The 23,366-nt window shown below is 41.6% G+C and overlaps 2 protein-coding genes across 2 annotated transcripts in view; both read left to right on the forward strand.

The window, feature by feature from the left end:
* Positions 1 to 10,284, forward strand: part of tie1 (tyrosine kinase with immunoglobulin-like and EGF-like domains 1) — a 35,211-nt gene extending 24,927 nt beyond the window's left edge. The window contains exons 18-24 of the mRNA XM_072438360.1: positions 3,212 to 3,402; positions 3,868 to 3,981; positions 4,212 to 4,282; positions 6,900 to 6,940; positions 7,013 to 7,109; positions 8,097 to 8,196; positions 9,531 to 10,284. Of these exons, the coding sequence (XP_072294461.1) occupies positions 3,212 to 3,402; positions 3,868 to 3,981; positions 4,212 to 4,282; positions 6,900 to 6,940; positions 7,013 to 7,109; positions 8,097 to 8,196; positions 9,531 to 9,602 (686 nt within the window). The 3' untranslated portion in view covers positions 9,603 to 10,284. The remainder of the gene's footprint in view (positions 1 to 3,211; positions 3,403 to 3,867; positions 3,982 to 4,211; positions 4,283 to 6,899; positions 6,941 to 7,012; positions 7,110 to 8,096; positions 8,197 to 9,530) is intronic.
* A 1,641-nt stretch (positions 10,285 to 11,925) lies between these two features.
* Positions 11,926 to 22,729, forward strand: mpl (MPL proto-oncogene, thrombopoietin receptor). The gene is made up of 14 exons (XM_072438059.1): positions 11,926 to 11,971; positions 12,194 to 12,419; positions 13,807 to 13,883; positions 14,204 to 14,333; positions 14,406 to 14,584; positions 15,537 to 15,720; positions 16,280 to 16,500; positions 16,673 to 16,790; positions 17,483 to 17,652; positions 17,725 to 17,864; positions 18,713 to 18,863; positions 21,221 to 21,314; positions 21,389 to 21,476; positions 22,247 to 22,729. Exons 1-14 carry the CDS (start codon positions 11,926 to 11,928, stop codon positions 22,703 to 22,705), a joined length of 2,283 nt encoding a protein of 760 aa, XP_072294160.1. The 3' UTR covers positions 22,706 to 22,729.
* Positions 22,730 to 23,366: the final 637 nt, after the last annotated feature.

Here is a 23,366-nt window from a genome sequence, read left to right on the forward strand (position 1 = left end):
ACTGAAAATAGAAGTATTTCGACAACAAGATGAAAAACAAGCGTTCACTCTCACATTCATTCATTTAGGGCAATTTAGTAGTTTAGTCTCAATAAGTCTGAGCCTGAGCATTGTTCTTTAGAAACAAGCTTAATCTCTTCCAACTCTAACCCTAGAGATTATTGTTACCACAATTTATGTCTCAAGAAACTACTATACCATACAATACAGTTTGTACAAAAATAGTGACTATTACTTTCACAAACTACTCAAAGTATTGCAATATGTTAAAAAAAAAACTAACATTTGTGTAGGTGCAATTTTCAAACGGCAAAGACTGCAAATATTATGGTAAGAGCATGTCCTCCGTAAACACCTAAATATACTGCATTTTTGTCTTTAGTTTTAAACCTCTACAAATAGGATCTGAAATATGTGTGATTCCTGTGAGTTTTGCAGTTCATGTTTCAGTCTTCTCTCAAATGTGCTTCTGTTTCATAGAAATACACAAATCAAGATATGTACTTGCCATTTGTGCACAAACAAAAGCCCGTACACACTGGACATTTTTGTGCAGGGGTCACAGGGGTTCAAGTAAACAACAGGTTGAAAGTGCCTTCGAAACACAACCAACAGAAAGTAATGGAAAAGAAAACTTAACAGCAAAAGATACAAAAATAACTATTAAAGCCGCAAGCGGCATCCAACGGCCCTCGCGGGCCGCCGGCCTTCCGACTCTGCGCTTTCGACTTGATAAAGATGGCGCCCTTATTGTGTGTTGAATTAAAAAAGAACTTGACAGACGGCGACACATTGGACATGGCCAATCCAGTGCAAATGAACACAAGTGTCAGTCAAATGTGCTGCTCCGCCGCACAGAGACCGTGACACTCAGAATATAAATATGGATAACTTTTGATGCCCCGCTTGTGTAGATGATATTCCCAAAAGTTAAGCTTGATCGAGCTATTGCCCACGGAGGAGTTTGTTAAAGTGTGAAGCGTAAATGTGAACATTTCATAGATTTAGCGTTTTTCCCATTTGTGACAGTATATTTGCAGCTTCACGGCACAGAGACCGTAGCACTTAAAAGCAAAATATGAATAACTTTTGATGCCCCGCTTGTGTAGATGATTTTTCCCAAATATGAGTTTGATTGGGCTATCGCCCTAGGAGGAGTTCGTTAAAGTGTGAAGCGTAAAAATGTGGTGATTTGAGCGATTCTGCGATTTTCCCATAAGGATAACATGGGATGTTTCTGTCATTGCTACGGTTACGGCGTACAAAATATGACTTTGGCTCTCATACTTTTATGATCAGGATGGCAAATTAGAATTTTGTGCAAAATATCATGTCATTTGGAAAAACTCTATTGTTTATAGGCCACTCTGAAGGCCAAATAGTCAGAATTCTGGGAAACGTTTGCGGCTCCGTCGCACAGAGACCGTAAAAGCTATCCTTAAAATGTGGATAACTTTAGATGCCCCACTTGTCTAGAGGACGTACACCGATTTTGAGGTTGGTGGGCAAAACGCACTAGGAGGAGTTTGTTAAAGTGTAAAACATAAAAATGTGGTAATTTGAGAGATTTTGCGGTTTTCCCATAGGGAAAACATGGGAGGTTTATGTCATCGCTACGACTACGGCGTAAAAATTTAGGCATTTTTGTGATTGGCTTTTGTGATCGGGACGGCAAAATAGAATTTTGGGTAAAGTTTAGACAATTTTGGTAAAAATAATTTTTGACCTTCAATGTTAATTTAAAGGTCACTCTGTAGGGGGCGCTATCACGCCCATTTCAATTTTGTCATCCTAAACTGGTCCAAACTGGATAGTTTAACAACTGATTCAAATTTGGTCCAAATCGGACTCGTTTTGATCAAATGAGAGCAATTTTTAGATTAGCAATATCCCAAAATAAGTTGTCCAACTTTGCGGCTGCGCCGCACACAGACCATAAAAGGCATCTCAAAAAATTGGATAACTTTAGATGCCCCACTTGTCCAGAGGACGTCCGCCGATTTTGAAGTCAGTGGGCAAAACGCCCTAGGAGGAGTTCGTCAAAGTTTGACGTGAACAAAATGGCTAACTCAGCGTGTTTTCATTTTCAAAGGAAGATGGCGGCCATAGGGTAAGTCTGGGGGCGTGGCCACAATAATATTTGTTTTTTGTCCTCACAAGAGGAATGCGTGTTCCGAATTTCGTAGCTCTACGACAAAGTTGACCTCGGGGCGTCTCCCATAGGCGCAATGTATTTTGACTTTTGTCGGTGGCGCTGTCGCGCCATTTTTTGCCGAAAAAAAAAATGGCCCAGAAAAAATCAAATTTTTCGCCGATTCTGAATTTTGGGCAAAGTTTGGTGAGTTTTTGAGCATGTTCAGGGGGTCAAATTAGAGCTCAAAGCGCAGATGAAGAACAAAAAAAAAATAACAATAATATTTTTAGCAAAAACAATATAGCCGTTTCCACTATAACAACAAATTATACATCGTTTGAAAGCTCTAAGCCTTCCCCATGCCGCCATGGGGTGGAATCATCATTACGAGCGCTTACGCGCTCGTCACTCCCTATTCCGTCGGGATGCCCCGCCCACTCCCCATAGACTTCCATTGATTTGAGCAGAAAGAAGCATGGCCCATGCCTGCGGCATGGATTCTCGCGTACGGGACGATGCCAGGAGGGTTTTTGGAGGAATGCAGCGCTTTGCGCTGCTGTTGTCAACAATGAGTGAATGGGCTACGCCCATTTGTGATCGGGACGGCAAAATAGAATTTTGGGTAAAGTTTAGACAATTTTGGTAAAACTAATTTTTGACCTTCAATGTTAATTTAAAGGTCACTCTGTAGGGGGCGCTATCGCGGCCATTTCAATTTTGTCAATTTTGAGCAATAGGCCCTCCGCCCTGCTGGGGCTCGGGCCTAAAAAATGTTTATGCTGCTCCGGGACGTTCGGAACAGAATCCTACTTTTTAAACATAAACTCAAATCTAATCCTAATACTTTTCCCCCCCCTGAAGCCCTCGTCACCAATGTAAAATTAGGTATTATCCCATTATCGATTGTAATATAGTATATACCCACATACTGTCCTAAAATAAAGCTAAGCAAGTGTCAATTCCACTTCCTCCCACTGCAATGAAACACCACTGACTTCAACAAAAGTATACAGAACCCACAACCTCCTCACTGAAAGGCACCAACGCTCTTAACCTTAACCCGCTGTACCTCCGTAGGCTACCTGTACATTGCCATCGAGTACGCTCCCTACGGAAACCTGCTGGATTTCCTGAGGAAGAGCCGAGTGCTGGAGACCGACCCGGCCTTCGCCAAAGAGCACGGCACGGCCTCCACGCTCACCTCGCAACAGCTGCTACAGTTCGCCGTGGACGTGGCCAACGGGATGCACTACCTCAGCGACAAACAGGTATATCAGGGCGACCAGATGTCCTCGTTCACCTCGGGACGGTCCCAGTTTTGAAGCCCGGTGTCCCATGTATTTGCGGATGTGTCCAAAACCACTGATTTATCCCAGTTTTATTCAAGGCATGGCCCAGTTGTCCCAGTTGTGACCACTTTGAGACCCACCAACAATAAAGAAGGGAATATATTGTCGTTTCTTTAGCCAAACTAGAGAAAATCTGGCTTCGAATAACCAAAACAACAAAGATGCACTCATTTCCACTGATAAAGGTCTCTCAGATTATTTACCGACTGTGAAAGAGGTATGAATGATCAGAGTGCATACACATTTTACACTTTTATTACTACTTCCCATCCCAAACCGGTTGTGTCCCAGTTTTTAAATTCAAAAATCTAGTCACCCTAAGCAAAATCATGTACACGCGGTCAATTGATGCTCTCTATTTTACAGTTATTGTTTCTTTTCCAGTTCATACACAGGGATTTGGCGGCACGAAACGTTCTAGTGGGGGATAACCTCGTGGCCAAGATCGCAGACTTTGGTTTGTCGCGAGGAGAGGAAGTTTATGTCAAGAAAACAATGGTGAGTTCAACCTGGAAACTTTGGGAGTTTAGCGTTTGGAACCAAGTAGATGCTTACGTTTTCCACTAGGGGGCAGTACAAGTGTTAATGTACAATCTTAAACATGCAGTGCCTTTGTTTAGACTGTAATCTTTGGAATGGTATTTTAGAAGTATTTTCTTTGGGTGAATGCTCTTGTTTTGAATTGACGTTACTTATTATTGTGTTTTTTTAATTTATTTTATCTTCAGGGTCGACTTCCTGTGCGCTGGATGGCCATCGAGTCCCTCAACTACAGCGTGTACACAACCAAGAGTGACGTGTATGTAACTTTTAAACATCCAGAGGTTTCTAAAGGTTGGGACAAGCTCTCGTGTGATCAAATTGCCTCCAGATTGTGCATAAAATGATCTTGTGAGTCAGTTACATCTAATGAGAAGATACTATTTTGAAAAGCAGATCTACAACGACAGCAAAAATATAAAGTATCTCAAAAATGAAATAAACTGAACCGCACAATCTATACAGACCCAGGGCTGCGCAATTACCTGGATTTGATCAAGATTTAGAGGCTGATCCTCTGTGAGCAAAACATGTGGTTTGGAGCAGAGTTTGGACTTTGGAGGAAGAAATTGCAAGTTTCTTTTTTTTTTGTTAAATGGTAATGATTAAAAGTCTGTATTGTTTATGTTCAAAATAATCAATACTACAGTACTTTTTTGAAAATCATAAATCAACCTCAAGCAAAAACAATAAAGGTAATTTTTTTGGGCCAAATTGCCTTTGTTATTGTAAATGATGTAAAAATCTCATCTAGTCTCATTCTCTTTGTTCGATCAGGTTTAAGTAACGACGATGAACACATTTAAAGAGATGAACTGAACCGAGAGAGCTGAACTTCAGAAAAACAAACTATTGGAGAACAAACAGATTGGCAGATATGAGCAGGAAACGCAGAGCACGAGCTGGTTAACCGACTGAGACGTTACAGAACCAGAACCTATTTATACACAAAGAACGTGTAAGGGCCACTAACGGAAGAGGGGCTGAAGGGGGCTGGAGGGGGCTGAAGATTGGCTGAAGAGGGGCTGAAGGGGGGCTGAAGGGGGGCTGAAGAGGGGCTGAAGGGGGGCTGAAGAGGGGCTGAAGAGGGGCTGAAGGGGGGCTGAAGGGGGACTGAAGGGGGGCTGAAGAGGGGCTGAAGGGGGCTGAAGAGGGGCTGAAGAGGGGCTGAAGGGGGACTGAAGGGGGACTGAAGAGTGGCTGAAGGGGGCTGAAGAGGGGCTGAAGGGGGCTGGAGGGGGCTGAAGAGGGGCTGAAGGGGGGCTGAAGAGGGGCTGAAGAGGGGCTGAAGGGGGGCTGAAGGGGGGCTGAAGAGGGGCTGAAGGGGGGCTGAAGAGGGGCTGAAGGGGGCTGAAGAGGGGCTGAAGGGGGCTGAAGAGGGGCTGAAGGGGGCTGGAGGGGGCTGAAGAGGGGCTGAAGAGGGGCTGAAGAGGGGCTGAAGGGGGCTGAAGGGGGGCTGAAGGGGGCTGAAGAGGGGCTGAAGGGGGCTGAAGGGGGGCTGAAGAGGGGCTGAAGGGGGCTGAAGAGGGGCTGAAGAGGGGCTGAAGGGGGCTGAAGAGGGGCTGAAGAGGGGCTGAAGGGGGCTGGAGGGGGCTGAAGAGGGGCTGAAGGGGGGCTGAAGGGGGCTGAAGAGGGGCTGAAGAGGGGCTGAAGGGGGCTGGAGGGGGCTGAAGAGGGGCTGAAGGGGGACTGAAGGGGACTGGAGGGGGCTGAAGCGGGGCTGAAGCGGGCTGAAGAGGGGCTGAAGGGGGCTGAAGAGGGGCTGAAGGGGGCTGGAGGGGGCTGAAGGGGGGCTGAAGGGGGCTGAAGAGGGGCTGAAGGGGGCTGAAGGGGGCTGAAGAGGGGCTGAAGGGGGCTGGAGGGGGGCTGGAGGGGGCCCCAAGTCGTAAACAACAGTGGCAGACAGATATCAGATCTCAGACAAAGGACATGGGTGAAAAAAACAAAAACACAGAGGAAGAAACTATTCATGTGTCCTGCAGATCTACTACACTCAGACGAGACGTGTTTTTTATCTCTTATTGTGGTGATTATTGTGTATTGTGTAATTGTGCAAAAGGTATTGAATATATCAGAATCAGAAAAGGTTTATTGCCATTGTCAATGAACATAATTCACAAAAATAGGAACTTGTTTTGGTTATTCAGTGCAACATAAAACAATTAAAAAGGATAAAACAGCCTATATAAGTCAAAAAGAGAAACAATTGAAATCTGCTATAGGATAAAAATAACAATAGGAAATAAGATTAAAGAAATAAGATAACAAATAATGGAAATAATAATGATGTGGAAATCATTTGACTTGATTATGTGCATAATTGTATGGTTTTAATACAGAAGAAACTATGTGTTTTATGAGTTGAAATTGAATTAATAGAGTCGACAACAGAAGGTCCCCTGTAAAAACACAACACAGAATAAACAACTACTAAACATAGGATACGAAAACACAAATAAAACATTCAATAAAATAAATAAAATACATAAAAACACATTTACACATACACTATGAGATACAATTATACAAAACAAATGTATCAGTGCTGTGGGTAGTCCTTGACCAGTTCTTTAAAGTCATTAAAAGACATAACATGATTTAATTTAAAGTGTTTTGTTCCACAGACGGGGAGAAAAGTTGATGAAAGCCTTTTTTCCTGTCTCTAAATAAACCCGTCTTTCTGTCTCTCATAAACAACATAAATTATAACAAATAATTAAAAAAGTTGTAAGCTTGGCATCAAAAACATGAGCTCTATAATATGTGTTTGAATGTAGTTCTTCTTCATTTTTGATCATTTTAATACAAATATTGCTGCTAGACCTTTGTTTTTATGTAACTTTTAACTGACGTTTTTGCCTGTTTTGTTCTTGCAGGTGGTCATTTGGTGTGCTTCTTTGGGAAATAGTAAGCTTAGGTGAGTACTACAGTTTGACGTCGCCTTTGTTCTGTATTAACCTTCTTACGTGTTGTGCTGTAATGGTTTCAGGAGGCACGCCGTATTGTGGCATGACTTGTGCTGAACTTTATGAGAAACTGCCACAAGGATACAGGATGGAGCAGCCCAAAAACTGCGATGACGAAATGTAAGTAGCTCGAACTTGGAGGATTTCTTTAGATTTTCTTTTTTTTTCAATACTTTTGAGTATGAGTTAGGCAGAACTTAGTAGTATTTACTTCATTCGAGACGTTTCAACCTGTCGAAACTTCTTAATTGCAAAAACATTGTCCAGATGACCACATTTGAGAAGATAAGATGAGAAAAAAGACTCTTATAAAAAACTCTTATACTCTTAATTTAAAAAACAACAACTTTTTTTTAAAACTCTTATACAAAAAAAAACTCTTGTATATAAAAAAAACTCTTTTAAAAAAACCTCTTATACTCTTAATAAAAAAAAAAACTCTTATATAAAAAAACCTCTTATATAAAAAAAAAAAAATCTTTAAAAAAAAAACTCTTATACTCTTAATAAAAAAAAAATCGTATATAAAAAAAAAACTCTTTAAAAAAACCCTCTTATACTCTTAATAAAAAAAACTCTTATAAAAACTCTTACGCTCTTAATAAAAATAAAAACTTGTTAAAAAAAAGTCTCTTGTACTCTTTATAAAAATAAAAATAAAATACTGAAAATTAAAATAATTTAAACTTTTCCTCTACACGTGACTAAAAATGTTACTTTTCCATTGCACGTGAATCTGCATGTACCAAAAGCCTCATGTTCATAGTATTAAATGATGAATGAAAAGTTAGCTCTTCTGATACAGTTTGAACACTTGTTTCTAATGATAAAATATGATCATTATAAACTACTGTATGTATCCTTTTTCACATTTTTTATGGTCTATCCCTCAAAATAACCAGTTTTTGTGTATTATTCTTCATTTTATCCTTCCAAATACATTAACGCCACAATATGAATCAAATGTTGCATCCAGACAGTAACTCCTATAATGATTTGCACTTGAATAGTCCCCGATACTTCCCAAATCTTACTTGATAGGCTACTCTGTACTCCTGGGTGCTATAACTACCTGTGTTTTCCGTGCGTATTTGTGTGTTTTCCTAGTTATGAGATGATGAGGCAGTGTTGGCGGGACAGGCCTTACGAGAGACCTCCGTTCTCTCAGGTCTCGGTGCAGCTCAGCAGAATGCAGGAGGCCCGGAAGGTACGTCGTTAAAAGAGCCAGCGTTAACGCAGTGCACGCCGATATCCGCCTTCTCACTCCCCAGACACTTCCTCTCGACTCTCACTGGCCAATCAATAGACACAGTATCCGAATTTCACTTTTATCATTTAGTTATTAACAGATAAATTATTGCAATACCATGATAGCTAACAATAATTTTAAAATAATCCAGCAACTAGCCTTTGTAAGTGCGTGTTTATTGTTGTCAAATTTCAAAATTAGACAATATAAGTGATAAATAACAGGAATTTGTTTGGTTCATGGTGTCTGCTTTAAACGGTGCACTGCTGTTTAAAGAGGAAGAAGAATTGCCCCGAGTGCTTACATTTGATATAGTGTTTTGAGACTTTGGCTATTGCTAACGGTTTATTTATAAAGCATTTTAACAAACACCATCAATGCAGGGATACTTGATTTTCAAACTGTGAAAGCTGACTAACTACATCCATGCTCTCACAAACCCGTTGGCACAAAGTTGGTATTCACATGCATGTTTGTGGCCACTTGCACAGCTTCAGAACAGCTTCATCAGACGGAAAAGTGAAGCAGCCAATCAGCTCTCATCCCTCGGCCTGATTTCTCTTACAGTTTTAGTGCACTGAGCTCAGAGTGCACAGTAAAACACCACACAAATAATGGAGGAACAAAGTTATAAATATGAAGGGGGAAAAACAGAACGCAGTACTTTACAAAAAGGGAGTGTCTGCAGAGCCACGGCGCGCGGCCGAAACTGCCATGTTATTTTTGTGCCGGCTGAAACTGCGCTGCTATTTGACCGCGTTTTAGCGCCGTTTTAGACCGCGCCGGGTTAAGGTTAGGGTTAGGGTTAGGGTTAAGGTTAGGGTTAAGGTTAGGGTTAAGGTTAGGGTTAAAGTTAGGGTTAAGGTTAAGGTTAAGGTTAGGGTTAAGGTTAGGGTCAAGGTTAAGGTTAGCCATGAGGCTATAAGGGAAATGCCGCGGTCCCTGAAACTGCGCGGCTATTTGACCGCGCCGCGGCTCTCCAGCCACGGCCTTACAAAAAAAGTAGTTTTGTACTTCAACTTTAAACGAGGTATGTCATAATACGTACACAAGGCAAAGTACTTTATTATCGCACCCGGAAAGGAGGAATAGGTTTTTAAAATGTATTAATCTAGCCTCTTGCGCTCATAAACCTTTTGCAGACAGCGCACAACGGCCTCATTTTTGCAACTTTTATTATAACCTCTTTAGGAGAAAACGCAGCATTTACCAAAATCCCCAAAAATAAGATAAACACACGGCGGTAAAATGTTTAATACAACTTGAACCCAGCTCTACGTACTCTTTCCCAGGCGTACGTCAACATGGCTCTGTTTGAGAACTTCACCTACGCTGGGATCGACGCCACCGCCGAGGAGGCCTGACTGCCAGCCCCCCCAGGCTCTCGGACGCCACGCAGCCCCGCCGGGAGGAGCCGAGGACGGTCGCCGCGCTACTGCCACGCCCCTCACCAGCGGGACAGGAGAGGCAGGCGCTCCACCCGGACCCGGACCAGCCAGCATTAGGACGAGAACTGTGATAGGACACTGTTGCAGGGACGTGAGGACTTTTTTTCCGGTTTTGGCCTCGGATCCGTTGGAAACGCGCCGTATTTGCCGGTAACAAAGGCGAACGCTGCAGGGGAAGGCGGAAAGGGTGGAGCTTTGTGACACCAAAGAGTCTGAGGGGAGGATTTTGTCAGACATTTTTACACGAACAAGCAAAAACTGTGAATCGCATCGAGTCAAGTACAACACACATTGTAGCACTTCAAACAGATTTACTACCACTGTTTTTTTTATACCACTGCCATATGAATGTACTGTAAGTAAACTACTACTACTACTATATGTTTTTGTGTGTTTGAGACCGGTTTCAATGCCTCATATTGTTTCGTACAGTGCGACAGAAGGAGCAACACTCACTTTGCACCTTGTAAAGAGCTTTAATCCTAGTTTTCTGGTGGAGGATCTGTCACTTTCTTGTCTCCATGGAGATGTTACTGCCGTGCCGAGAATGTCCCGCAGTGTGACATTAAAGAGGATCTTGCCCTGACGTCGATCGATATGTTTTTATATTTTACAGCCAAATCCTATGTGACTCAACAATTAAGACAAAATTAAACGGAGAACAAAGTAAGTTCAGAGCAGTGGATGAATGTGTCTTGAGAATAAATATGACTGAATATGTATCTTGAGAATTTAATTGACTATGAATAAATATGAATGTATCTTGAGAATAAACATGCATGAATCAACTTTATGAATGGGAAAATTAGACAGGAAGCTTATTATGACATGGTTTAAAGCCAAAAGGTAAAAGTAATTAAAGTAAATCTTGCATATTACGTCCTCTTAAAACTTCATCTCCATAGGGACAAGCAGGTGACGCCACTGAACTTATTTACGGGTCAGATCTGTGGAGAGGCGAGGTATTTTGGTGACGTTTTAGCAATAACTACACTTCCTGCCTTAGAAATGCATGAATAAAGACTTAATTCACAAATACCGTATTTTCTGGACTATAAGTTGCACCTTTTTTCATAGTTTTTGCCGGGATGCGACTTATACTTATATTTATACTTATATACTTATACTCCGGAGCAACTTATATGTGATATTATTTGTTATTTTCACACTTGCAACTGCATTTCATACTCCAGTGCAACTTATTTGTTTTTTTCTTCCCTTCTCTTTGGCTGGTGCGACTTATACTCCGGAAAATACAGTAGTTTATTAAGAGTTTATTCAGACTTAGTAACTACCCTAACCCTTACTATAATTAAGTAGCTAATAAAGTATATGTTCATTATAAATTAAGTCTCTGTTCATGCTTTGTTAGGCACATTACGGTGTAGTTATTATATAAAGTGGTACAGACTATTTTGATATTTTGAGCAATAAAAACACCTGTAATTGAATGAATGCAAGATTGACAAGATCAGTACAAATCGGGCAAAGCAGCAACGTCTCCACAAAGTCGAGCAGAAAAGTCTCATAGTGCGTCTTTACTTTCCAAAGAAGTCATCGCGTCGCGTCAAGGAAATACTCGTCGTGGAAGATAACGTTGCTGAAGTGACAGTCAGAACCGTTGCCAGTAATAAACAGCGGCACGGTAAATACCAGGATGACGAGATGGAAGACGGTAACAAAGTGTGCGCTCAAATTTGTGGAAAAACGTGGACTCAATCGGGACTAAACCAGGACAAAGTCTAAACTGAGCAAAAACCAGAGCTTAACCGGGACATACCCGAAAAGACCAAATACAAACAAACAAACAAACAAACAAACAAACACAAAGGCCCTACAACTTCATTTGCTGGTAATATGATCAACCCAACTGCGTAATTAATAGGAAAAAATGGTTAGTATTTTGTTGGTAATTGGACAGAGTTGTAATAAAATGTTCCGTATTTTCCGGACTATAAGTCGCACTAGCCAAAAAATGCATCATAGAGAAGAAAAACACATATATAAGTTGCCCTGGAGTATAAAATAAGGTTGCAAGTGTGAAAATAACAAATAATATCACATATAAGTCGCACCCCGGCCAAAACTATGAAAAAGCGTGCGACTTATAGTCCTGAAAATACGGTATTTGTCTCTTGTTATCCTGGTAGTTACTATGCTACGCTACTTCAGTCCTATTACCACGCTATTACTGAGCTCCACCTATATTTCTTCTTTCCTTTCTTTGTTGCTAAGGACGATGGACATTGCTCACCATTTGGATGAAGACTTTGCAGCTCCCAAGGGTATGAAATAGAGTTCTCGCATCACTCACATGTTCAGACCCTCCTCTTTAAGACCCATTACTGTAACATTACTCTGTGTGTATAGTCAATTAAAGTAACGTGTATATGCGTACGTAGCGCTGCAACAATTTCACCACCTGTGATCCAAGTCCTCTCAGATTTAGGTCAATGTTTTACGCCACATATCGAGTACGTTTATGTGTTTGTGTGCGTTTTGAAAAGGTGGAAATGACATACGCGACCGCAAGGCAGCTCGTCTGGGGGGCCAGGGTGAGTGTGGTGAGCCCGGAGTCAGTTTCTGCTCCTCCTGCACAGCGCTGATCTGTCACCGCGCTTCCTCCTCCAGACCACCACCGGGGCCCGAGATGCCAGTCAAAGGCCCAGGCCGGCTTCCTGCTGCTCCCAAAAACACAACGAGAGAAAGAGAGAGAGAGGGAGAAGTTAGAGGGTCAGTCAGTTTACAGCGCTGCAACGACAGAACTTTGAGTGTTTTGTCTTGCCACGGGGGAAGTAAGAATATCTGTGGTGTATAATATTATCACAGAAAATGTTGTGGGGAAAGCTCGTGCAATGGTGATGAAAGTGTATTTTAACAGTCATGGATAGCACAAGCTTTTATAACGTTAAAAAAAGAGCAAAGGTGTGGTCGGTGGTGTAGTAGAAGTCATAAGCAAACCTGTTGTGTGTCTTTATTAGATTAAAACCTTTGTAATTCCTGATTAAGCACCAGATTAAGGCATTTTTGGAGTTGGTTCATTGTTTAAAAGCAAATTAATGGAGACACAAACACTAAAGTAAGAAGCAATGATTCGAAAATGTAGGTAGTAATGTTAAAGACGAATAAAAGCGTAAATGATTAATTACTAAAGAAATTAAGGTATCAGAAAAGTTCTGTAAAATGTAGTAAAATAAATAGAGCAATAAAAAACAACATAAATCATTGTCACCCAGATGCCAGAAGAGACTGTATTACGGGTAAATTTATATACCACTTTTCCACCTTCAAGGCACCCACAGCACTTAACGTTACTATATTCTATCAATAATGAAACACCCATACCAATACTCATCTTATGAAGCTGTAGCCAAAGGTATAAGATTAAAACAATATCCATGAAAAAACACACTTCATATAGTAATTAGCAAAGGTTGTTCAACTCAAATCCAGCATGTCTGGTGTGGTTGTGTTGATATAGATATAGACATATGTATAGACATACACATACCATACATTATGTCATGTTGATGAAGTGACTTGAGGTCAGTTAAAGGAGGATACAGTTGCCCTGACATGCACTGCAGACCTGGGGCAAAGATAATCCACAGAACAGCTCTGAGACATGTTACGGCGGTTGTGGTGAGCTAAAGGGAACTTTTTGTAACTCTGGGGTGTGAGGAATGACCCGGGCCTTCAGGTGGCCTCAGGCTGAACGAAGTAAAGAAGATATTCAAGAAAAGATTAAAAAGATTGAGATAATAATCCCCAGTGAAATGAATTGGACCCATCCTTCTATGGTCACTGGAGAAACCCGTAATCCAAGTTTAATCATCCGATGTACTGTATTATTTCAACGCAAATTAGTTAAATCAACCGTCTTCGTATATTCATATACAAGTGTAAACATAACAAAGGTGAGTTTCCTCTAGGCTCCTCCCTCTCTTCTCCTTATTTGGTGGTAACTTCCAGAGTTGACACGAGTTTCCTGCTCATGTGTGAACTGTCATTTGGGGTCAGCCGCTCAGAGCCCTCGGCCCCGGCACTGCAACAATACACTCTGGTGTTATTGTAGTGGTAAAGGTAAAGTCTATAGACTCATCATGTGTTTGGCCGGCAGGTGGGTCGCTCTGTGGACCCTCGTGGTCTTCACATCTGGGACCAGCCGTCAGGAAACAGCCAATCTGTCTGAGGAAGGTAGCGCATTTAGCTTTTTATTATTTAAACTGCATCACATTATTTAATATTTCAGTATGTACTTTCACATGATGCAAGAAAGAATAACCATTTTTATTTTATTTTAGTATAAATATTTAAAAAGAAACATTTCTATAGTTTTCTCTGATGCTTTTCTTTTCTTTTCTTTTATTTAAATCATGGTCCAAATTTCTCCAAACACTTTTTTTCAAGGCTTCAAATATTGTGTGCATCAAAGAAACATATGCACATATTAACAAACTGGGAATCTATTATTTAATTGAAATAATGCATGTTTTTTGTGTTGTATTACGTTACAGATGATTTGCATTTGAAAGATCAGAACCCAACATGCTTCACTCAGATGCTGGATGGAATTGCAAAGAATTTCACCTGTTTCATAAAGACCAGGGAAAACTCTTCTTACGACTTCTTCTACACCATAGACAAGTACACACATTTGTTATGCCACAAGTTTGCCGTCGTACTTGAAAATACCACAGTGTTCTCTGTCCTCACCAGTCCTCCCAGAAGAACCAAGTGTGAGGTGCAGGTCCAGAGATCTGAAGACGGAGGCTTTGTACACGCCTGCACTTTCCCTCAGTCGGATATCTTCATGTTTGAGTACATCCCTCTGGAAGTCCTGGACCGAGCCCAGAACTGCAGTCTGTTCGCCCGGACGGTCAGCGTGGAGGACAACAGTATGTTTGGTCATTTTCTCCAGGATACGCATTAACGTAGAGGTGCAATGCGCAGCTCGTCAGGTAGAGGGCTCCACCACCGGCTTATCTCCACGTTATGTTGCACAGAATGTTCCACAGTCTGGCAATGAACTTAGTTACAAGTCAGAGCTGCGCAGAGGCGACCCCGCTCAGAGTAAGATGATGTACTTTGATTATTATTAACGATTTATTGAATATATATTAACTATTTAGTACGTACTTTATCTACACTTCCTAGTAGTCTCTAGAATAAAGAATATAATAAATACTCATAATAAACAGATAAAAGGATATATTATGCATGGTTAGCCCTTAATTAAATAGTATAATAATAAGCTTGTTTCATTTTCTAGTGAACTATGTATTTGCTCATTATTAATTAAGTCTTTGTTATAGTATTTATTTCACCGGCTTATCTCCCTGTTATGTTGCACAGAATGTTCCACAGTCTGACAATGAACTTATCCATCTCAAGTAGTTACAAGTCAGAGCTGCGCAGAGGCGACCCCGCTCAGAGTAAGAATATGTAGTTTATTATTACACTTCCTAGTAGTCTCTAGAATAAAGATAATAATTAAAACTCATAATAAACAGATAAAAGGATATATTATGGTTAGCCCTTAATTAAATAGTATAATAATAAGCTTGTTTCATTTTTTGTGAACTATACATTTGCTCATAATTAATTAAGTCTTTGTTTTAGCATTGATTTCATTACATTACTGCAAAAAACAGAAGACACATACTGTACATTTGATGCACTATTTCATTTGAAACAAAAGGGGTCACTCTAGAATACTGTGGGACATTCCTGGCAAAGCATCAATATCGCCGTGGAGACAAGCAGGCGGCAGACACCACGCGAGAAAAGTGACTCAGTGCACCTTTAAAGTGATAGAAATAATTGTAATCCAAGTTCATGTTTTTGTAGTTCTTCCAGAGCCGCCCAGTGACATTTCCATAACGAAAAATGAGAAGGTTGGAGAGCTGCAGGTTTCATGGAAAACCAAGTGCGTGTTTACTTTGTACTACAAGATTAAAGTCTCTTCAGAGTACATGAAGGAGGAAATACAACAGGTGTGTGCCAAGTCCTCAAACTTGAACTTTCTACACTGGTACTTTTCATTCAGTCGACATTTCTAATATTTTTTTTTTGCATATTTATCATATATTCAGATTATGGTATATTTTCACTTGATTCACATCATTTTGAAGTGATGCGACTTACTTTAGAGAGTTCAATCTTGGTTCAATATAGTGTTTATAAAATGTGCACTGTACAGTATTGTTCAAATAGGTCATGATAATTACTATTGTGACTTATTGTTCAATAAATGAGATGCGGAACAATATTTTTGGGGCTAAATATTTATTATAATACCTTTTCTGTGCATTAGTGTGGATGGTTTTGTTGTAAAATCTTAGTTATAGAGGGTCAAATAAGTAACTTTTGCAAAACCATGACAGACACAAACAAGTATGTAAGTGTTTTATTCAGCTATTTATGTAAAGCTGCTCATGCTTATTTATTATTATTATATTTCATATTTAGAGAAGGGTTTATAGAGAATAACAAGATTCAGGATTACAGTGTTAGGGGCATGAAGTAGTTTCGATATTCTTGTTTCTCGTGATATTTTTTGTAACAATGTTGGACTCAAAAATGTGTGACAGGCCGATGTTCAAGTCTAAAAGTGTAGTAGACATGTTTACAAATGTAACTGATGAATGTTCCTTTGAAAAGGGTCGAAACAAACTCAGTGAAACGCTGGTCGGTCTGGTGCCTGGAGAAGATGTCAAAGTTCAAGTCTCTGTGCGGTGCTCGCCCAGTCAAACGACAGGACACTGGAGCCACTGGTCAGAACATGTCCAGGCTGTGGCTCCTCAGTCTGCAGGTCCGACACACACACACACACACGCACACGCACGCACACGCGCGCACGCACGCACACGCGCGCGCACGCACGCACGCACGCACACACGCACACACGCACGCACGCACACGCACACACACACACACGCGCGCACACTGCGCTGACATAATGTAAATATCATGTTTGTTTACAGAGGACATCTCACTGAAGTGCTACACACAGGATCTGGTAAACACTCTATGTCAGTGGGATCATGGGAGCATAAGCAACATAAACGCAGACTACAAACTATTCTATCAAATGGGATTGAGGTATGTCAATATATAAAATACAACCTTTTATAAAAGTACTTTTTACTATTTAGTTAATTATTAATTCAAATGTGTAAAACATGACACAGCTTTTTTTCTTTCCCCCCCCACCTACCCCCACATTTGAAAAAGGAGAATATAATACTATAGATGACTACTACAACTACTACTACTACCTCCACAGCCACAATTACTACTACAACGACCTACTAAATCTACAACTACTACTGTTACAAATACAACTACTACAACAACTACTATAACAACGATTACGACTAATACTACTACAACAACAACAACTACTACAACTACTACAACAAGAGGTACGACTACTACTACTACTACTACAACAACAATAACGACAACAACGACGACAACAACAACAACTACAAGAAGTACAACTACTGCAACAACAACTACTACTGCAACAACTACTATTACAACAATTACGACTACTACAACAACAACTACTGCAACTACAACTACAACAACAAGAAGTACGACTACTAAACAACTCCTATAACAAGTACTATGACAACAACTCTGACAACAACAACAACATAAACTACAACTACTACTGTAACTATAACTACTACAACAAGAAGTACAACTACTACTACAACAACTATTACTACAACTACTTCTAATATTTGTCATAATTTGCCATGTGATTATGTTTATTGTCCATACAGTGAAGGACAAGGTTGGACAAAGTGGACCGAATGCTTCCCTGAGATGAACTGGACCGGCCGGTGTGGTTTCCACGGCGATGTGCACAACAAACTCAGAGTCAAGCTTTGCAGTCCTTTGGCTCCACTCAACAGGACGTTCTATGCGGAAGACTTCAAACTCAACAACATTAGTAAGAGGCCAAGACTGCACTTTTTGGAAACGGTTTTGTTATGTAATGATGTTTTTTTTTTATTATGTCCAGTCAAAACTCCTGCTCCACGTCAGTTAAAGCAGGACGAGATGGACAAGCTGTGTGTGACCTGGGAGTGTCCTCTACCTGCCCTGGCCTCACACCTGCAGTACGAGACCAGCTACAAACCATCAGCTGAGAAACACTGGATGGTAAGAACATTTCCCCCAGGTATTTGGATCAAAACTAGGCTGAACATATGCAGATTATTATTCTTTTTATATATTTTGTTTGTTGTGAGCTGCTTTATAAAACGCTTTGACAGAAATGGATCCACTGTGCAAAAACTAGAGAATCGAAAAACTACGCATCTTCGTGGTGGCATTTCACCATAAAACCTGCTAACCCTGTTTTTATCTTATTTTTTTCTAAGAGTTTAAAATTGGCTTTGTAATTCATATACAACCCACAGTCTGACTAGTTTAGCAATTAAGTTCAGAGCATAGGTTGTAGGTAAAGCAGGACTAATCTGAGCACTCAAGCAGGACAATACAGTATTATGCAATTAATTAATCAATTAAATATAACTTTTCTACACGTTTATGATGAGGTAACACTATTGAAACCTAGTTAAACGCTCATAAAAAGTGTATTTTTCATAGCATCTCCCTTTTACCTTGACTGAATGTTAAAAGGGGAAGAAATTACTCACAATGAATACTACTATTACATCAAAGGATTGAAAAGTGTCCACTAGATGGCAGTAGAAATGGTTTTATTGGTCTGTATAATGTGTGTTTGCTTGGAATTGTTGGCTCACGTTCAGAAGATATTATCAACTGGGCTCAGGAACTTAAAATATGTTTTCCTGTGGCTCACTCCAGCAGGACTGAGGATTACATCGATAAAGCCACTAGATGGTGCTATTGAGACATAACTTGTTTTGGGACACTTTCTCCAAAAATGTTATAATAATTTGTGCATTAGGGATATTAAATGACTTGAACAATGCAATATGTAACTAAATGTTGAAAACAAACTGTTCCTCTTGTTTATCCAGACAGTTTCCTCCGATGGTCCGGAGACTGCAGTGTGCCTGAAGGTCTCCTGGAGCGGTCAGATCAGTGTGAAAGTCCGGGCTAAACCTCACGGTGAAGTGTATTCGGGTCAGTGGAGTGACTGGTCCGATGTGCTCACTGGAGAGGTGCCAGGTAAACGACTACGGTACTTAAAAAACGTGACCTTCATATTTTTTGTTTGTTGGGATAGTATCGGTGGTAAGCAGTTATCCTAGTTTTACAGTAGTCAAGTGGAAAACTGTCAAGAATAGTGACACATGGCTCCTCACATGGCTGGACACTCCTCACCTGGCTCATTTGGCTGGACGCTCTTCACCTGACTGGACGATCTTCACCTGACTGGACGCTCTTCACCTGACTGGACGCTCCTCCCCTGACTGGATGCTCTTCACCTGACTGGATGCTCTTCACCTGACAGGATGCTCCTCCCCTGACTGGACGCTCTTCACCTGACTGGACGCTCCTCACTTGACTGGACGCTCCTCCCCTGACTGGACGCTCCTCCCCTGACTGGACGCTCTTCACCTGACTGGACGCTCCTCCCCTGACTGGATGCTCTTCACCTGACTGGATGCTCTTCACCTGACAGGATGCTCCTCCCCTGACTGGACGCTCTTCACCTGACTGGACGCTCCTCCCCTGACTGGACGCTCCTCCCCTGACTGGATGCTCTTCACCTGACTGGATGCTCTTCACCTGACAGGATGCTCCTCCCCTGACTGGACGCTCTTCACCTGACTGGACGCTCCTCACTTGACTGGACGCTCCTCCCCTGACTGGACGCTCCTCCCCTGACTGGACGCTCTTCACCTGACTGGACGCTCCTCCCCTGACTGGATGCTCTTCACCTGACTGGATGCTCTTCACCTGACAGGATGCTCCTCCCCTGACTGGACGCTCTTCACCTGACTGGACGCTCCTCCCCTGACTGGACGCTCTTCACCTGACTGGACGCTCTTCACCTGACTGGATGCTCTTCACCTGACTGGATGCTCTTCACCTGACTGGACGCTCTTCACCTGACTGGACGCTCTTCACCTGACAGGATGCTCTTCACCTGACTGGACGCTCTTCACCTGACTGGACGCTCCTCCCCTGACTGGACGCTCTTCACCTGACTGGACGCTCCTCCCCTGACTGGACGCTCTTCACCTGACTGGACGCTCTTCACCTGACTGGACGCTCTTCACCTGACTGGACGCTCCTCATCTGACTGGACGCTCCTCCCCTGACTGGATGCTCTTCACCTGACTGGACGCTCTTCACCTGACTGGACGCTCCTCCCCTGACTGGATGCTCTTCACCTGACTGGACGCTCTTCACCTGACTGGACGCTCTTCACCTGACCGGACGCTCTTCACCTGACTGGACGCTCCTCCCCTGACTGGATGCTCCTCCCCTGACTGGATGCTCTTCACCAGACTGGACGCTCTTCACCTGACTGGATGCTCTTCACCTGACTGGACGCTCCTCCCCTGACTGGATGCTCTTCACCTGACTGGATGCTCTTCACCTGACTGGACGCTCTTCACCTGACTGGACGCTCTTCACCTGACTGGATGCTCTTCACCTGACTGGACGCTCTTCACCTGACTGGACGCTCTTCACCTGACTGGACGCTCTTCACCTGACTGGATGCTCTTCACCTGACTGGATGCTCTTCACCTGACTGGACGCTCTTCACCTGACTGGACGCTCTTCACCTGACTGGATGCTCTTCACCTGACTGGACGCTCCTCCCCTGACTGGACGCTCCTCCCCTGACTGGATGCTCTTCACCTGACTGGACGCTCTTCACCTGACTGGACGCTCTTCACCTGACAGGATGCTCTTCACCTGACTGGACGCTCTTCACCTGACTGGACGCTCCTCCCCTGACTGGACGCTCTTCACCTGACTGGACGCTCTTCACCTGACTGGACGCTCTTCACCTGACTGGACGCTCTTCACCTGACTGGACGCTCCTCATCTGACTGGACGCTCCTCCCCTGACTGGATGCTCTTCACCTGACTGGACGCTCTTCACCTGACTGGATGCTCTTCACCTGACTGGACGCTCCTCCCCTGACTGGACGCTCTTCACCTGACTGGACGCTCTATCTGCAAATGGAAGTGTGTCCGTTGGAGTAGACTCTCTTCTTCGCTGTATTTCTCATTGAGGTTTTTATTTATTTTTCCACCGTTTGTTTTGTTGTTGTAGTTTTTCACAGAAAGAGGGTCTTAGGGCAGAGAATGCTCAGACAGTTATCAAATTTGCCCAATTCCTGTGGACTTAATCTGGTTCTCTAGTATTGACCAATGACAACTGCTGTGATTTTGGGCTTTACAAAAATACATTTAATTAAAACTGGAGGTTGTATTAAAGTTGTATTATTATTATGCAAGTCTGTATGCAACTTGTGTGACGGGGATTCACTACTGGTTTACCTCCTTGGTGATGTTCTTGGTGCACATTAGTAAATTAAATATCTTTCTCTGGACTTTTCCAGCTCAATCTCGTATCCTGTGGCTCATTCAGTGCAGTCCCATCCTGCTCCTCGTCTTTGCAGTGATCTTCATTTCACTCTTTTACAAGTATTTCAGGTAAGTACACTCCGAACAAGTTGAATAGTTTAAACCATTGCTATGGAACATCTCTGAATTGTGTTTTTTCACAGGAAGCTGAAGCAATATTTTTGGCCGCCTGTTCCTAACCTCGATAAAGTCCTGCAAGAATTTCTGTCGGACCTTAACAAACACAAATGGGTAATATGAATGTTGTATTTTTTTTATATGTTTTTTCCTTGTTTCTGGTCAGTTTGCTCTCAACATTATACATATCATCAATCTGCAAATAAAATGTCTCAATCTGCTCTTTATTTTTTATATTATTTACAAGATTCAACTATAGATTTATATGCTAAATTGTAACTTCGAAGGCCTTTTTCTCAAATGTAAACTTTCCAGTTTTTCCAGAACAAGCATCAGTCAAATAAAATACAGCTTTGACTATGAGGAAACGCCATTACAACATGATAAAAGCTCACACAAGTCTATTTTACGTATGTCCCTTTTAATGTAAAATGTGTTCATGTTTACAATTGTTTTTTTTTAATTCTCAAGATGATTTGCCAACGAAGCAGAATGAGCTCCACACTTTGGGTTGCCAGAGCTAAACTAAGAAACCAAAACTAAAAGAGTGTCTCATCAAATTATATACAGTATTTAACAAGCTAATAACCACACGTTTTGTTATAAACATGTTATAATTATTACCTTCTTGCATTGGTCCAGTCTTTCCATGTCCTGGCTCGACAGTCATTCAATCATTCTCAATCATTTTTCTTCAGATTTATATGTTCCAAATAAGAACACGCACTTATTTATATATAACATTACATGATTAAAAACGTGCAAAACCTTTTTTCTTCCCATCATGCACGTAAACGACAGAAGACGTGTCAAAATTATCTCTAAATTCAAGATACTATTCACCTGCAGTGTCTCGTTTAACATGCGTGTGTCTTTATTACCAGGACGACCCAGCGACAGCCAAGCACTTTTATGCAGAAACCATTTCATCCGTCGTGGAGGTCGTGTCCAAAGTCTATGACCCGGGATCGGAGGGAAGTTCAGAGAAATCCGGCGGCCTCCTGTCGTCCACAAACACGTCGTGTTCCAGCGTGGGACGGGGGAACAGTAGCCTGGACGCAGAACTGTGCCCAGACTACGTGGCCCTCAACAGAAACAACGTCATTGTGTGCTCAAAGGAGAACAGTTACATCTATGAAGAGCACAAGGAGGAGGACACAAGTGCAGTAATACAACAGCATTCTCCCCACTGTTCAGAGTATTCGTTACCGAGCGATGATTTCTTAGGGGTGTCGGACTTTTTGAACCATTCGTACCTCCTCCTGGCAACGGACAATCTGGAGTGTAAAGAAAACAAGCAGAGAGGGCGAGGGAACATCTACACCAACATGCCATGTAACTAGAGGATTGCAACTAGAGACAAGAAAAAAGGCTTTTAACAAGTTTGCTTCCTGTCTGTGGAACAAAAAACATTTTATGCCTTTTAATGATTTTAAAGAACTGGTCAAGGACTACCAATGCGCTTGTTTTGAATCATTTTTATCTCTTATTGTGTTTTTTGTATTGGTTAATTCTATTGAATGTTTTATTTATGTTTTAATATCCTGTGTTTGTTTGTTTGTTGCTTATTGCATTGTCTAGTGTTCAAATGTGTATAATTAATATGAAATTCTGAGAGTGGATTTTTTCCCCCTCCAAAATTCAGGACAAAAAAATGCATCCACTGTACATGATGTAGTCTATATAGTGTGTAAATGTATTTTGTGTTGTGTAAATGTATATTGTATTCTTTGTTAAATGGTAGATTTGTTTTTTTTTTCCATAGCCTTTTATACAAAATATACATTTCATCCAGGTTTGAAAGCTGTCAACTGTTTCCACTTCTTGGCCACTAGAGGGAGGCAGCAGCTTGTCTGTAGTTCACTTAATCCAGTCCAAATTGTATTGTACTGAATACTACTGAATGATCTCATGAAATAGTAATAATAAATTGCTATATAGTTATTATTACACATAGACAAAATACCACATTGACTTGTGGTTTGAATTCACCACAAATGGGTT

This window comes from Eucyclogobius newberryi, unplaced genomic scaffold (assembly GCF_026437365.1).
Source record: "Eucyclogobius newberryi isolate DKJ021-1_F unplaced genomic scaffold, fEucNew1.0.hap1 SCAF_9, whole genome shotgun sequence".
NCBI lineage: Eukaryota > Metazoa > Chordata > Actinopteri > Gobiiformes > Gobiidae > Eucyclogobius > Eucyclogobius newberryi.